This window comes from Oncorhynchus clarkii, chromosome 22, assembly GCF_045791955.1.
Source record: "Oncorhynchus clarkii lewisi isolate Uvic-CL-2024 chromosome 22, UVic_Ocla_1.0, whole genome shotgun sequence".
NCBI classification, from domain to species: domain Eukaryota; kingdom Metazoa; phylum Chordata; class Actinopteri; order Salmoniformes; family Salmonidae; genus Oncorhynchus; species Oncorhynchus clarkii.
In genome coordinates this window covers 23875934-23893433 of record NC_092168.1, presented here as the reverse complement: position 1 = coordinate 23893433, position 17500 = coordinate 23875934, and the positions used below count along the sequence as shown (strand labels likewise).

At 46.4% G+C, this 17500-nt stretch overlaps 1 protein-coding gene across 3 annotated transcripts in view; it reads left to right on the top strand.

The window, feature by feature from the left end:
• LOC139380656 (BCL-6 corepressor-like) overlaps positions 1-17500 on the top strand; it is a 91369-nt gene that overhangs the window by 67402 nt on the left and 6467 nt on the right. For all 3 annotated transcript variants that reach the window (XM_071123558.1, XM_071123557.1, XM_071123556.1), the window contains 2 exons: positions 10572-10738; positions 10938-11083. In XM_071123558.1, coding sequence (XP_070979659.1) covers positions 10572-10738; positions 10938-11083 — 313 coding nt within the window. The remainder of the gene's footprint in view (positions 1-10571; positions 10739-10937; positions 11084-17500) is intronic.

The following is a 17500-nucleotide window of genomic DNA, read 5'->3' as shown; positions in this document are numbered from 1 at the left end:
TTCTCCCCTCTCTTTCACCTCTCTTTCTCTCTCCCCTCTTTCTCTCTCCCCTCTCTTTCACCTCTCTTTCTCTCTCCCCTCTCTCTCCCCTCTCCCCTCTTTCTCTCTCACCTCTCTTTCTCTCACCTCTCTTTCTCTCTCCCCTCTCTCTCACCTCTTTTTCTCTCTCCTCTCTTTCTCTCTCCTCTCTTTCTCTCACCTCTCTTTCTCTCTCTTCTCTTTCTCTTTCTCTTTCTCTCACCTCTCTTTCTCTCTCCCCTCTCTCTCCCCTCTTGTTCTCTCTCCTCTCTTTCCCTCCTCTCTTTCTCTCTCCCCTCTTTCTCTCACTCTTGCTCTCCCCTCTCTCTCACCTCTCTTTCTCTCTCCCCTCTCTCTCACCTCTTGTTCTCTCTCCTCTCTTTCCCTCTCCTCTCTTTTTCTCTCCCCTCTTTCTCTCACTCTTGCTCTCCCCTCTCTCTCACCTCTCTTTCTCTCTCCTCTCTTTCTCTTACCTCTCTTTCTCTCTCCCCTCTCTCTCACCTCTCGTTCTCTCTCCTCTCTTTCTCTCTCCCCTCTCTCTCACCTCTCATTCTCTCTCCTCTCTTTCGCTCACCTCTCTTTCTCTCACCTCTCTTTCTCTCTCCTCTCTTTCTCTCTCCCCACTCTCTCACCTCTCATACTCTCTCCTCTCTCTCTCACACCTCTCGTTCTCTTTCTCTCTCCCCTCTCTATCACTTCTCTTTCTCTCTCCCCTCTTTCTCTCTCCCCTCTCTCTCACCTCTCTTACGCTCTCTCCTCTCTCTCACCTCTCTTTCTCTCTCCTCTCTTTCTCTCTCCTCTCTTTCTCTTTCTCTCACCTCTCTTTCTCTCTCCCCTCTCTCACCTCTTGTTCTCTCTCCTCTCTTTCTCTCTCCTCTCTTTCTCTCTCCCCTCTTTCTCTCACCTCTCTTTCTCTCACCTCTCTTTCTCTCACCTCTCTTTCTCTCTCCCCTCTCTCTCACCTCTCTTTCTCTCCCCTCTCTCTCACCTCTCTTTCTCTCTCCTCTCTTTCTCTCATCTCTCTTTCTCTCTCCCCTCTCTCACCTCTCGTTCTCTCTCCTCTCTCTCTCACCTCTCTTTCTTTCTCCCCTCTCTCTCACCTCTTTTTCTCTCTCCTCTCTTTCTCTCTCCTCTCTTTCTCTCACCTCTCTTTCTCTCTCTTCTCTTTCTCTTTCTCTTTCTCTCACCTCTCTTTCTCTCTCCCCTCTCTCTCCCCTCTTGTTCTCTCTCCTCTCTTTTCCTCCTCTCTTTCTCTCTCCCCTCTTTCTCTCACTCTTGCTCTCCCCTCTCTCTCACCTCTCTTTCTCTCTCCCCTCTCTCTCACCTCTTGTTCTCTCTCCTCTCTTTCCCTCTCCTCTCTTTTTCTCTCCCCTCTTTCTCTCACTCTTGCTCTCCCCTCTCTCTCACCTCTCTTTCTCTCTCCTCTCTTTCTCTCACCTCTCTTTCTCTCTCCCCTCTCTCTCACCTCTCGTTCTCTCTCCTCTCTTTCTCTCTCCCCTCTCTCTCACCTCTCATTCTCTCTCCTCTCTTTCTCTCACCTCTCTTTCTCTCACCTCTCTTTCTCTCTCCTCTCTTTCTCTCTCCCCACTCTCTCACCTCTCATACTCTCTCCTCTCTCTCTCACACCTCTCGTTCTCTTTCTCTCTCCCCTCTCTATCACTTCTCTTTCTCTCTCCCCTCTTTCTCTCTCCCCTCTCTCTCACCTCTCTTACGCTCTCTCCTCTCTCTCACCTCTCTTTCTCTCTCCTCTCTTTCTCTCTCCTCTCTTTCTCTTTCTCTTTCCTCTCTTTCTCTTTCTCTCACCTCTCTTTCTCTCTCCCCTCTCTCACCTCTTGTTCTCTCTCCTCTCTTTCTCTCTCCTCTCTTTCTCTCTCCCCTCTTTCTCTCACCTCTCTTTCTCTCACCTCTCTTTCTCTCACCTCTCTTTCTCTCTCCCCTCTCTCTCACCTCTCTTTCTCTCCCCTCTCTCTCACCTCTCTTTCTCTCTCCTCTCTTTCTCTCACCTCTCTTTCTCTCTCCCCTCTCTCACCTCTCGTTCTCTCTCCTCTCTCTCTCACCTCTCGTTCTCTCTCCCCTCTTTCTCTCTCCTCTCTTTCTCCCCTCTTTCTCTCTCCTCTCTTTCTCCCCTCTTTCTCTCTCCCTCTTTCTCTCACCTCTCTTTCTCTCACCTCTCTTTCTCTCTCCCCTCTCGCTCCCCTCCCTTTCTCTCCCCTCTCTCTCCCCTCTCTTTCTCTCTCCTCTCTTTCTCCCCTCTTTCTCTCTCCTCTCTTTCTCTCACCTCTCTTTCTCTCTCCCCTCTCTCCCCTCTCGTTCTCTCTCCTCTCTCTCACCTCTCGTTCTCTCTCCTCTCTTTCTCTCTCCTCTCTTTCTCACCTCTTTCTCTCTCCTCTCTTTCTCTCACCTCTCTTTCTCTCTCCCCTCTCTCACCTCTCGTTCTCTCTCCTCTCTCTCTCACCTCTCGTTCTCTCTCCCTCTCTCCTCTCTTTCTCCCCTCTTTCTCTCTCCTCTCTTTCTCTCTCCCCTCTTTCTCCCCTCTTTCTCTCACCTCTCGTTCTCTCTCCTCTCTCTCTCACCTCTCGTTCTCTCTCCTCTCTTTCTCTCTCCTCTCTTTCTCCCCTCGTTCTCTCTCCACTCTTTCTCTCTCCTCTCTTTCTCCCCTCTTTCTCTCTCCTCTCTTTCTCTCTCCTCTCTTTCTCCCCTCTTTCTCTCACCTCTCTTTCTTCTTTTGGTAGTTTTTAACTTTTTCCCTACTGGGCTGTGAACCCTGGTTTTCCCCACAGTGAATTGTGGGAATGTTGTATTTCCCTGTGGAATGAGGTCTGGAGAAGGGAGGGATGAGTGTGGCAGACTTACAAGGAGGAAAATATCAGTTATTTTTTTGAATGAATGTGCATGTGACAGTACTCCGATTGTCAGCGAAGCGAAGAGAAGCTGAAAACAGAGACTAGCATGTGTGTGTTTGTGCTCTCTCTGTTGTGGCATAGCTTTTTCTGATCTCACACACTCCTGCTCCTTTCCCTGCTTTCCTTCCGCTCTCACAATCTCCCTCTTGCCTCACGCTCCCCCCCCCCTCTCTCTCGCTCTCCGTCCTCCCTCTTTCTCTCTCTCTCTTTCCCTCTCTCTCTCTCTTTTCTACACACACACACACGCGCGCACACACACACACACACACACACACACACACACACACACGCACACACACACACACACACAGTTCCACATCCAAGAGTGAAAATGCATCCCCTTTCTCATTCCCCCTCCCTCCCTTCTCTCTTTCTCTCTCACTCTCTCTCTCTCTGACTCTCTCTGGGCTGTAGTTCATTAAGTGGGCTGTCAGTGACTGCTGTTAATTAGCCCCCCCCCCCCCCCCCCGCGGCCCACTATGTGTGTTTAAAACAGACCCAGCCTGTATTTCTCTATAACCCCTGGTTTCATTTCCACAGGATTTCGTTTGTCCTCTCTCAGTGCCTTTCAACACACGCAGACTGTGTGTGTGTGTGTCGTTTTTTTGTCTATGATTCTGTCTGTCTATCATCTATTATCTCACCTTCCTCTGCAGCAGGTTGCCTGTACACCGTGTGTGTCAATCAATCTTTCTTTCTTTGTGTGTGTGTGTAATTAATCTTTGATGGAGGTGTCTTGATGGGGCTGTTCAATAGGTGCAGTAAGATGGGTGGGTAGAGTGTGTGTGTGTGCGGTTGTGTGTGTGTGTGTGTGCGCGGTTGTGTATGTGTATGTGTGTGTGTGCGGTTGTGTATGTGTGTGTGTGTGTGTGTGTGTGTGTGTGTGTGTGTGTGTGCCGTTGTGTATGTGTGTGTGTGTGTGGCTGAGAGGTAAGCGCTGGGAGTATAATTGTGTTCTAATGGCCCTCTAATGTGCCGTGGTGACTGTGGTTAGCAGTGGTGACGGCTGTTTTTCTCCACACACGCACACACGCACACACGCACACACATACACGCACACACACACACACATCACACACACACACACACACACATACACGCACACACACACACACATAGACTCACACACACACACACACACACACACACATACACACACACACACACACACACACACACACACACACACACACACACACACACACATACACGCACACACACACACACACACACACACATACACACACACACACACACACACATACACGCACACACACGCACACACACACGCACACACACACACATACACGCACACACACACACACGCACACACACACACACACACACACACGCACACACACACACACACACACATACACGCACACACACACACGCACACACACACACACACACACGTGGGCGCGGCGCAGAGCAGCAACGGGGCTCAGTCAGCCGACTCGTCTCTGATTTATGCGTCTCTCTCTCAGAGCGGTTTCATTTTTCCCTTTTTTTCCCCTTCCTCTCCTCCGCATGTCATCTAGGGGAAAGAACGAGGGAGGGGAGGGAGGAGGAGAAGGCGGGGGTGTTGTTTGTGCAGCGGTCAGCGCCTTGTTTGTGTAGTCTCAGGTTCTCTCCTTCCCCCTATCCCTCCCTCCCTCTCTCTTTTTTTTTCTCTCTCTCTCCATCGCTCCCTCTCAGGAAGCGCGTCTCTCACTGCCTGTGTGCGATAAGCCTGGGGCAGACCCCCGGGGCTTGCACACACACATACACACACACAAACACACACATACACAGAGCATTTCACGCTTCTCACATGCAGGCAGAGAGACACGCATATATATATATATATATATATATATACATTGGGGAGAACAAGTATTTGATACACTGCCGATTTTGCAGGTTTTCCTACTTACAAAGCATGTAGAGGTCTGTAATTGTTATCATAGGTACACTTCAACTGTGAGAGACGGAATCTAAAACAAAAATCCAGGAAATCACATTGTATGAATTTTAAGTAATTAATTTGCATTTTATTGCATGACATAAGTATTTGATCACCTACCAAACAGTTAAATTTCCGGCTCTCACAGACCTGTTAGTTTTTCTTTAAGAAGCCCTCCTGTTCTCCACTCATTACCTGTATTAACTGCACCTGTTTGAACTCGTTACCTGTATAAAAGACACATGTCCACACACTCAATCAAACAGACTCCAACCTCTCCACAATGGCCAAGACCAGAGAGCTGTGTAAGGACATCAGGGATACAATTGTAGACCTGCACAAGGCTGGGATGGGCTACAAGACAATAGCTTGGTGAGAAGGCAACAACTGTTGGCGCAATTATTAGAAAATGGAAGAAGTTCAAGATGACGGTCAATCACCCTCAGTCTGGGGCGCCATACAAGATCTCACCTCGTGGGGCATCAATGATCATGAGGAAGGTGAGGGATCAGCCCAGAACTACACGGCAGGACCTGGTCAATGACCTGAAGAGAGCTGGGACCACAGTCTCAAAGAAAACCATTAGTAACACACTACGCCGTCATGGATTAAAATCCTGCAGCGCACGCAAGGTCCCCCTGCTCAAGCCAGCGCATGTCCACGCCCGTCTGAAGTTTGCCAATGACCATCTGGATGATCCAGAGGAGGAATGGGAGAAGGTCATGTGGTCTGATGAGACAAAAATAGAGCTTTTTGGTCTACACTCCACTCGCCGTGATTGGAGGAAGAAGAAGAATGAGTACAACCCCAAGAACACCATTCCAACCGTGAAGCATGGAGGTGGAAACATCATTCTTTGGGATGCTTTTCTGCAAAGGGGACAGGATGACTGCACCATATTGAGGGGAGGATGGATGGGGACATGTATCGCGAGATCTTGGCCAAGAACCTCCTTCCCCCAGTAAAAGCATTGAAGATGGGTCGTGGCTGGGTCTTCCAGCATGACAACGACCTGAAACACAGCCAGGGCAACTAAGGAGTGGCTCCGTAAAAAGCATCTCAAGGTCCTGGAGTGGCCTAGCCAGTCTCCAGACCTGAACCCAATAGAACATCTTTGGAGGGAGCTGAAAGTCCGTATTGCCCAGCGACAGCCCCGAAACCTGAAGGATCTGGAGAAGGTCTGTATGGAGGAGTGGGCCAAAATCCCTGCAGCAGTGTGTACAAACCTTGTCAAGAACTACAGGAAACGTATGATCTCTGTAATTGCAAACAAAGGTTTCTATACCAAAAATTAAGTTCTGTTTTTCTGATGTATCAAATACTTATGTCATGCAATAAAATGCAAATGAATTCCTTAAAAATCATACAATGTGATTTTCTGGATTTTTGTTTTATATCTCTCACAGTTGAAGTGTACCTATGTTAAAAATTAAAGACCTCTACATGCTTTGTAAGTAGGAAAACCTGCAAAATTGGCAGTGTATCAAATACTTGTTCTCCCCACTGTATATATACACACAACTCAAACACATACAAATACACACATATACATACAGAGCGTCTCACACTTCTCACACACAGGCAGAGAGAGACGAAAGCTGAGACACGCACGCATATATATATATATATATATATACACACATTCACACACACACACACACACACACATACATATACACACACACACACACACACACACACACACACACACACACACACACACACACACACACACACACACACACACACACACACACACACACACACACACACACTGACCTACTCATGCTCCCTTCCCTACACTCGCGGTGTCTCTCTATCTCCCATGTGGGCGCACACGTAACACACATACACGCCTGGCATGCCCTAGTCAACACTCTGCGTTCTGCATATTTCATGTTGGTTTAGTTTTGCCCTCCGTGCCGCTTCACATGAAAGCCCACTCTCACTTCCTCCCCCTCTCTGTGTATCTCTCCCTCCCTGGCTATGAAAGCCCACTCTCACTTCCTCCCCCTCTCTGTGTATCTCTCCCTCCCTGGCTATGAAAGCCCACTCTCACTTCCTCCCCCTCTCTGTGTATCTCTCCCTCCCTGGCTATGAAAGCCCACTCTCACTTCCTCCCCCTCTCTGTGTATCTCTCCCTCCCTGGCTATGAAAGCCCACTCTCACTTCCTCCCCCTCTCTGTGTATCTCTCCCTCCCTGGCTATGAAAGCCCACTCTCACTTCCTCCCCCTCTCTGTGTATCTCTCCCTCCCTGGCTATGAAAGCCCACTCTCACTTCCTCCCCCTCTCTGTGTATCTCTCCCTCCCTGGCTATGAAAGCCCACTCTCACTTCCTCCCCCTCTCTGTGTATCTCTCCCTCCCTGGCTATGAAAGCCCACTCTCACTTCCTCCCCCTCTCTGTGTATCTCTCCCTCCCTGGCTATGAAAGCCCACTCTCACTTCCTCCCCCTCTCTGTGTATCTCTCCCTCCCTGGCTATGAAAGCCCACTCTCACTTCCTCCCCCTCTCTGTGTATCTCTCCCTCCCTGGCTATGAAAGCCCACTCTCACTTCCTCCCCCTCTCTGTGTATCTCTCCCTCCCTGGCTGTCTCTCTCTCAGCATTTTAAAAGGTAATGAGAAGAGACTCGGTGGATATCTTCATCTCTCTCTGTGGGCTTGGTCCCCTCAGCTTCAGCTCAGACGTAAAGACTCATTCTACATCCACACTGCTCAACTCCTCAGCACTGACTTCTAGCCAGAAATGCTATAAATGTATTGCTATTTCTGTGTGTGTGTGTGTGTGTGTTTGTATGCATGTGTGCAATACATAGCTGTCCTCCTCTGTGTTTAGCATATTTCTCTCCTGTCAACTCGCCAGGCTTGGCAGTCCTGGTTCACACACACACACACACACACACACACACACACACACACACACACACACACACACACACACACACACACACACACACACACACACACACACACACACACACACACACACACACACACACACACACACACACACACACACGCACACACACACTCACACACAGAGAGCTGTTGGGATGTGTGGTGTGTTGATGTTGGTGTGTGAAGGGTTAAATGTCTGAGGGATGCATTGATTACAGTTGAGCGCAGGGAAGCATTCTAGAGAGGGAGATTAGAGGACGGGATAGAGAGAGAAGGAAGAGGAGGAGGGAGGGAGAGCGTCTCATTTTACTGCGGAGGGCTGTGTGTGTGTCTGGCTGTGAGATGGAGCTCTCGTGCTAAGCTCCTCACTCTCTCACAGCGATATTAAACACGGCTCCAGAGGTTTAGCGCTATGCTTCCGCCACACACACACAGTCTGAGACGCACACTCGCACACATACACACACAGCAAGATGAGTCTTGGGAACACTCCTCAGTCCATTTCCAGTTGGCAGAGCTAGAGGACGTTGTTCTTCTATCCCTCTTCCTCCTCTTTCTCTTTGTCCTCTCCTTCTCCTTAACCTTCACTCTATATTCCCCCTCCACTTCTTCGTTTCCCTTTCCTCTCCTCTACTCCTCCTCTCCTCTACTCTCCCCCCTCCTCCTCTCCTTTCCCCTCCTCCTCTCCTCTACTCTCCCCCTCCTCCTCTCCTCTCCTCCTCTACTCTCCTCTACTCCTCCTGTTACATCTCCTCTACTCTCCCCCTCCTCCTCTCCTCTACTCTCCCCCTCCTCCTCTCCTCTCCTCTATTCTACCTCCTCCTCCTCTCCTCTACCCTCCCCCTCCTCCTCTCCTCTACTCTCCCCCTCCTCCTCTCCTCTACTCTCCTCCTCTCCTCTACTCTCCTCCTCTCCTCTACTTCTCCTGTTACATCTCCTCTACTCTCCCCCTCCTCCTCTCCTCTACTCTCCCCCCTCCTCCTCTCCTCTACTCTCCCCCTCCTCCTCTCCTCTACTCTCCTCCTCTCCTCTCCTCTCCTCTACTCCTCCTGTTACATCTCCTCTACTCTCCCCCTCCTCCTCTCCTCTACTCTCCCCCCTCCTCCTCTCCTCTACTCTCCCCCCTCCTCCTCTCCTCTACTCTCCTCCTCTCCTCTACTCTCCTCTACTCCTCCTGTTACATCTCCTCTACTCTCCCCCTCCTCCTCTCCTCTACTCTCCCCCTCCTCCGCTCCTCTCCTCTCTTCTCCTCTACCCCTCCTCCTCTCCTCTCCCCCTCCTCCTCTCCTCTCCTCTCCTCTACTCTCCCCCTCCTCCTCTCCTCTACTCTCCCCCTCCTCCTCTCCACTACTCCCCCTCTCCTCCTCTCCTCTACTCTCCCCCCTCCTCCTCTCCCCTCTCTCCCCCTCCTCCTCTCCTCTACTCCCTCCTGTTACATCTCGCCTACTCTCCCCCCTCCTCCTCTCCTCTCCTCTACTGTCCCCCCCTCCTCCTCTCCTCTCCTCTACTCTCCCCCTCCTCTCCTCTACTCTCCCCCCTCCTCCTCTCCTCTCCTCCACTCCTCCTGTTACATCTCCACTACCCCCCCTCCTCCTCTCCTCTCCTCTCCTCTCCTCTCCTCTCCTCTCCTCTCCTCTCCTCTCCTCTTCTCTCCTCTCCTCTCCTCTCCTCTACTCCTCCTGTTACATCTCCTCTACTCTCCCCCTCCTCCTCTCCTCTCCTCCACTCCTCCTGTTACATCTCCACTACCCTCCCCCTCCTTCTCTCCTCCTCTCCTCTCCTCTAGTCTCCTCCTCTCCTCTACTCTCCCCCCTCCTCCTCTCCTCTCCTCTACTCCTCCTGTTACATCTCCACTACCCTCCCCCCTCCTTCTCTCCTCCCTTCCTCTCCTCCTGCTCTCCGAGAGAAAGTGTATGATAAACACTTGCAGTCGACGGCTGTCCAGAATTAGCATAGAAATGGAAGTTTGGAACCTTTTTCTAGGTTTAGATGAGTGTGTGTGTGTGTGTGTGTGTGTGTGTGTGTGTGTGTGTGTGTGTGTGTGTGTGTGCGTGCGTGTGTGTGCGTGTGCGTGTGTGTGTGTGCGATCGTGTGCGTGTGCCAATGCTCTCTATTTAAATGAGCACCACCATATAGACACATATAACCCCTACACTACCAGAACAAAGCTGTGAAATCAGACTTCAGTTTCCACACACCACTAGCGAGGTCCATTTAAAGCCTCAATGTGTTAGCTCCCTCAGGTTGTTTAGTAACAAGAGATGACAAACACCAAACTGAACCCAGCCCAACCCTCTCTGTGTTCTGTCTCTCATTGTCAGAACCACATAATTGGTTCCAACTACTGAATGGTTTGAACAGTTTTCCCCCAATACACTTTATCTGTGTGTGTTCTGATTCCAGCCATAAGCTCTACAACAGTGTGTTCCAACTTTGGTCATAGTTGAACAAACGACAGACAGACAGAGTTTGACAGACTAGCTCTATCTGAGTCATTGTTGTTGTCCTGATTCTGCATTTGAATTCTTCCTGTGCTGTTGTATGTGAGTGTGCACACAGTGTGGCTGTGTGCAGTGTGGCTGTATGCAGTGTGGCTGTATGCAGTGTGGCTGTGTGCAGTGTGGCTGTGTGCAGTGTGGCTGTGTGCAGTGTGGCTGTATGCAGTGTGGCTGTATGCAGTGTGGCTGTGTGCAGTGTGGCTGTGTGCAGTGTGGCTGTATGCAGTGTGGCTGTGTGCATGTGTGTGTCCAGTTGTTTGTGGTGTAAACACACACTCATCTGTGTCTCCCTCCCTCTGTCCCCTGCAGGAGGTGGTGCTGTACTGTGTGGAGAACCGTGTGTGTGAGGTGAACCACAGGGACTACGCAGGCTACTGTGCCCTCCACGAGGCCTGCGCCCGCGGCTGGATCTCTATAGTCATACACCTGCTGGAGCACGGGGCCGACATCAACTGCAGCGCACAGGATGGCACCAGGTACATTCACAGTGCTGTATACATTACACACACAGATGCACTCACACACACACACACACACACACACACACACACACACACAATGTGTATCTCATAATGCGTTTTTCCTTGAAGATGATTTTCATATGTGTGTGTGTGTGTGTGTGTGTGTGTGTGTGTGTGTGTGTGTGTGTGTGCGTGTGCGTGTGTGTGTGTCCAGGCCTCTGCATGACGCGGTGGAGAATGACCATCTGGACGTAGTGCGTGTGTTGCTGTCCTACGGGGCTGACCCTACTCTAGCCACCTACTCCGGCCGCGGTCTGCTCAAGATGACCCACAGCGACAGCATGGAGCGATTCCTCACTGGTCAGCCACTAACTACTTTATCCCTACTATACCCTTCAAATACCCCTCATATACTGCTTCTATACCACATTATAACCCTTCATATACTGCTTCTATACCACATTATACCCTTCACATACTGCTTCTATACCACATTATAACCCTTCATATACTGCTTCTATACCACATTATACCCTTCATATACTGCTTCTATACCACATTATAACCCTTCATATACTGCTTCTATACCACATTATAACCCTTCATATACTGCTTCTATACCACATTATAACCCTTCATATACTGCTTCTATACCACATTATAACCCTTCATATACTACTTCTATACCACATTATACCCTTCATATACTGCTTCTAATCCACATTATAGCCCTCATATACTGCTTCTATACCACATTATAACCCTTCATATACTGCTTCTATACCACATTATAACCCTTCATATACTGCTTCTATACCACATTATAACCCTTCATATACTGCTTCTATACCACATTATAGCCCTTCATATACTACTTCTATACCACGTTATAACCCTCATATACTGCTTCTATACCACATTATAGCCCTCATATACTGCTTCTATACCACGTTATAACCCTCATATACTACTTCTATACCACATTATAACCCTTCATATACTGCTTCTATACCACATTATAGCCCTCATATACTGCTTCTATACCACGTTATAACCCTCATATACTACTTCTATACCACATTATGCCCTTCATATACTGCTTCTATACCACATTATAACCCTTCATATACTACTTCTATACCACATTATAACCCTTCATATACTGCTTCTATACTACATTATACCCTTCATATACTGCTTCTATACCACATTATAACCCTTCATATACTACTTCTATACCACAATATAACCCTTCATATACTACTTCTATACCACGTTATAGCCCTCATATACTGCTTCTATACCACATTATAGCCCTCATATACTACTTCTATACCACATTATAGCCCTCATATACTACTTCTATACCACGTTATAGCCCTCATATACTACTTCTATACCACATTATAGCCCTCATATACTACTTCTATACCACGTTATAGCCCTCATATACTACTTCTATACCACATTATAGCCCTCATATACTACTTCTATACCACGTTATAGCCCTCATATACTACTTCTATACCACATTATAGCCCTCATATACTACTTCTATACCACGTTATAGCCCTCATATACTACTTCTATACCACATTATAGCCCTCATATACTACTTCTATACCACGTTATAGCCCTCATATACTACTTCTATACCACATTATAGCCCTCATACACTACTTCTATACCACATAGCCCTCATATACTGCTTCTATACCACATAGCCCTCATATACTACTTCTATACCACATAGCCCTCATATACTGCTTCTATACCACGTTATAGCCCTCATATACTGCTTCTATACCACATTATAGCCCTCATATACTGCTTCTATACCACATTATAACCCTTCATATACTACTTCTATACCACATTATAGCCCTCATATACTGCTTCTATACCACATTATAGCCCTCATATACTACTTCTATACCACATAGCACTCATATACTGCTTCTATACCACATTATAACCCTTCATATACTGCTTCTATACCACATTATAACCCTTCATATACTGCTTCTATACCACATTATAGCCCTCATATACTACTTCTATACCACGTTATAGCCCTCATATACTACTTCTATACCACATTATAGCCCTCATATACTACTTCTATACCACGTTATAGCCCTCATATACTGCTTCTATACCACGTTATAACCCTCATATACTACTTCTATACCACATTATAACCCTTCATATACTACTTCTATACCACGTTATAACCCTCATATACTGCTTCTATACCACATTATAACCCTTCATATACTGCGTCTATACCACATTATAACCCTTCATATACTGCTTCTATACCACATTATAACCCTTCATATACTGCTTCTATACCACATTATACCCTTCATATACTACTTCTATACCACATTATAACCCTTCATATACTGCTTCTATACCACGTTATAACCCTCATATACTACTTCTATACCACATTATAACCCTTCATATACTGCTTCTATACCACGTTATAACCCTCATATACTACTTCTATACCACATTATAACCCTTCATATACTGCTTCTATACCACATTATAGCCCTCATATACTGCTTCTATACCACGTTATAACCCTCATATACTGCTTCTATACCACATTATAACCCTTCATATACTGCTTCTATACCACATTATACCCTTCATATACTACTTCTATACCACATTATAACCCTTCACATACTGCTTCTATACCACATTATAACCCTTCATATACTGCTTCTATACCACATTATACCCTTCATATACTGCTTCTATACCACATTATAACCCTCATATACTACTTCTATACCACATTATAACCCTTCATATACTGCTTCTATACCACATTATACCCTTCATATACTACTTCTATACCACATTATAACCCTTCATATACTGCTTCTATACCACATTATAACCCTTCATATACTGCTTCTAAACCACATTATACCCTTCATATACTGCTTCTATACCACATTATACCCTTCATATACTACTTCTATACCACATTATAACCCTTCATATACTGCTTCTATACCACATTATACCCTTCATATACTGCTTCTATACCACATTATACCCTTCATATACTGCTTCTATACCACATTATACCCTTCATATACTGCTTCTATACCACATTATAACCCTTCACATACTGCTTCTATACCACATTATACCCTTCATATACTGCTTCTATACCACATTATAACCCTCATATACTACTTCTATACCACATTATAACCCTTCATATACTGCTTCTATACCACATTATACCCTTCATATACTACTTCTATACCACATTATAACCCTTCATATACTGCTTCTATACCACATTATAACCCTTCATATACTGCTTCTATACCACATTATACCCTTCATATACTGCTTCTATACCACATTATACCCTTCATATACTACTTCTATACCACATTATAACCCTTCATATACTGCTTCTATACCACATTATAACCCTTCATATACTACTTCTATACCACATTATACCCTTCATATACTGCTTCTATACCACATTATACCCTTCATATACTGCTTCTATACCACATTATAACCCTTCATATACTGCTTCTATACCACATTATACCCTTCATATACTGCTTATATACCACATTATACCCTTGATATATACTGCTTCTATACCACATTATAACCCTCATACTCCGTAGCCCAAAATCTCTTCACCATTTACGTTCCCACTCCCTCTCTTTTTCTATCTTTCTCTCTTTCTTTCTCACAAACACACACATACAGACATGCTGAAAACAGTCCCTTCTTCCTCCCCACCCCCAGACCACCTGTGTGAGGGGATTCAGTTGGCCAGAGTGCGTGCTTGCTCGCCTATCTGGTAACTTAGCAACATCCGCTCTGTTTGCCCAGTGTACGTGCGGAAATGGGCTTCTCAGAGAGCACACTCACTCTAGAGACTAGAACTAGTGTGTGTGTGTGTGTGTGTGTGTGTGTGTGTGTGTGTGTGTGTGTGTGTGTGTGTGTGTGTGTGTGTGTCTGACACAAATGGGCTCTCAGTGCTACATACACATGGAGGAAGAAAAGGAACTACACACACAAAGACCCCAAACAAGTAAAACCCAATTACCCAATTACCTCTGAGACAGACAGCCGACCTTGTGAGAGAAGGAGAGAACGGGAGAGGAAGAGGCAGAGTGAGGCAGAAGAGATAGAGAATAGGGTAAAGAGAAACTCATAGTGAGTGTGCTATACAGAGAGATGATATAGAGGACGGTACTGGAGAGAGGTTTAGAATGATAGACAGAGAGATGTGGATATAGAGGAACGTACTGGAGAGAGGTTTAGAATGATAGACAGAGAGATGTGGATATAGAGGAACGTACTGGAGAGAGGTTTAGAATGATAGACAGAGAGATGTGGATATAGAAGAACGTACTGGAGAGAGGTTTAGAATGATAGACAGAGAGATGTGGATATAGAGGAACGTACTGGAGAGAGGTTTAGAATGATAGACAGAGAGCTGTGGATAGAGAGGAATGTACTGGAGAGAGGTTTAGAATGATAGACAGAGAGAGCTACAGAGAGAGATGATATAGGGGAACGTACTGGAGAGAGGTTTAGAATGATAGACAGAGAGATGTGGATATAGAGGAACGTACTGGAGAGAGGTTTAGAATGATAGACAGAGAGATGTGGATATAGAGGAACGTACTGGAGAGAGGTTTAGAATGATAGACAGAGAGATGTGGATATAGAGGAACGTACTGGAGAAAGGTTTAGAATGATAGACAGAGAGCTGTGGATAGAGAGGAATGTACTGGAGAGAGGTTTAGAATGATAGACAGAGAGAGCTACAGAGAGAGATGATATAGGGGAACGTACTGGAGAGAGGTTTAGAATGATAGACAGAGAGATGTGGCTATAGAGGAAGGTACTGGAGAGAGGTTTAGAATGATAGACAGAGAACTGTGGATATAGAGGAACGTACTGGAGAGAGGTTTAGAATGACAGACAGAGAGATGTGGATATAGAGGAAGGTACTGGAGAGAGGTTTAGAATGATAGACAGAGAGATGTGGATATAGAGGAATGTACTGGAGAGAGGTTTAGAATGATAGACAGAGAGATGTGGATATAGAGGAACGTACTGGAGAGAGGTTTAGAATGATAGACAGAGAGATGTGGATATAGAGGAAGGTACTGGAGAGAGGTTTAGAATGATAGACAGAGAGATATGGATATAGAGGAAGGTACTGGAGAGAGGTTTAGAATGATAGACAGAGAGAGCTACAGAGAGAGATGATATAGGGGAACATACTGGAGAGAGGTTTAGAATGATAGACAGAGAGAGCTACAGAGAGAGATGATATAGGGGAACGTACTGGAGAGAGGTTTAGAATGATAGACAGAGAGCTACAGAGAGAGATGATATAGAGGAAGGTACTGGAGAGAGGTTTAGAATGATAGACAGAGAGATATGGATATAGAGGAAGGTACTGGAGAGAGGTTTAGAATGATAGACAGAGAGAGCTACAGAGAGATGTGGATATAGAGGAACGTACTGGAGAGAGGTTTAGAATGATAGACAGACAGCTACAGAGAGAGATGATATAGAGGAAGGTACTGGAGAGAGGTTTAGAATGATAGACAGAGAGAGATGATATAGAGGAAGGTACTGTAGAGAGGTTTAGAATGATTGACAGAGAGAGCTACAGAGAGAGCGAGAAACAGAGAACGAGATTGTGTCTGTGTGTGTGTGTGTGTGTGTACTCCTCCCTCCACCTGGTCCCACTCATCTGGAGGCCGTTAATCCCTCCAAACACACGCCATACGCCCAACGCCTCAGTACTGGCACTCAGCCCAGCTCTCACTTGCTCTCTCTGTGTGTGTGTGTGTGTGTGTGTGTGTGTGTGTGCTTGGTTTGTGTGTGTGTGTGTGTGCTTGGTCTGTCTGTGTGTGTGTGTGCTTGGTTTGTGTGTGTGTGTGCGCATGCAGACACTCCCACGATTCACTGTGTCTAAATGCCTTCCTGTGTGTGTGTGTCTTTGTATGTGTGTGTGTGTGTGTGTTTGGTCTGTGTATGTGTGTGTGTGTGTGTGTGTGCTTGGTCTGTGTATGTGTGTGTGTGAGTGCTTGGCCTGTGTATGTGTGTGTGCTTGGTTTGTGTGTGTGTGTGTGTTTGTGCGCATGCAGACAATCCCACGATTCACTGTGTCTAAATGCCTTAGTGTGTGTGTGTGTGTGTGTGTGTGTGTGTGTGTGTGTGTGTGTGTGTGTGCGTGTGTGTGTGTGTGTGTGTGTGTGTGTGTGTGTGTGCCAATCTCTGTGTGTGTGTTTCCGGATCTGTGTGATATGTGTGAGAGAGAGAGTGTATGTGCGGTTCATTTTTAGCAGATTCCTGTAGCCTTCGCATGAACCAAGCCAGCTATCTCTTTCTCTCTCTCGCTCTGTCTCTCTCTCGCTCTGTCACTCTCTCTGTCTCTCTCTCGCTCTGTCACTCTCTCTGTCTCTCTCTCGCTCTCTCTGTCACTCTCTCAATTCAATTCAAGGGGCTTTATTGGCATGGGAAACGTGTTAACATTGCCAAAGCAAGTGAGGTAGATAATATACAAAAGTGAAATAAACAATACAAATTAACAGTAAACATTACACATACAGAAGTTTCAAAACAATAAAGATATTACAAATGTCATATTATATATATACAGTGTTTTAACAATGTACAAATGGTTAAAGGACACAAGATAAAATAAATAAGCATAAATATGGGTTGTATTTACAATGGTGTTTGTTCTTC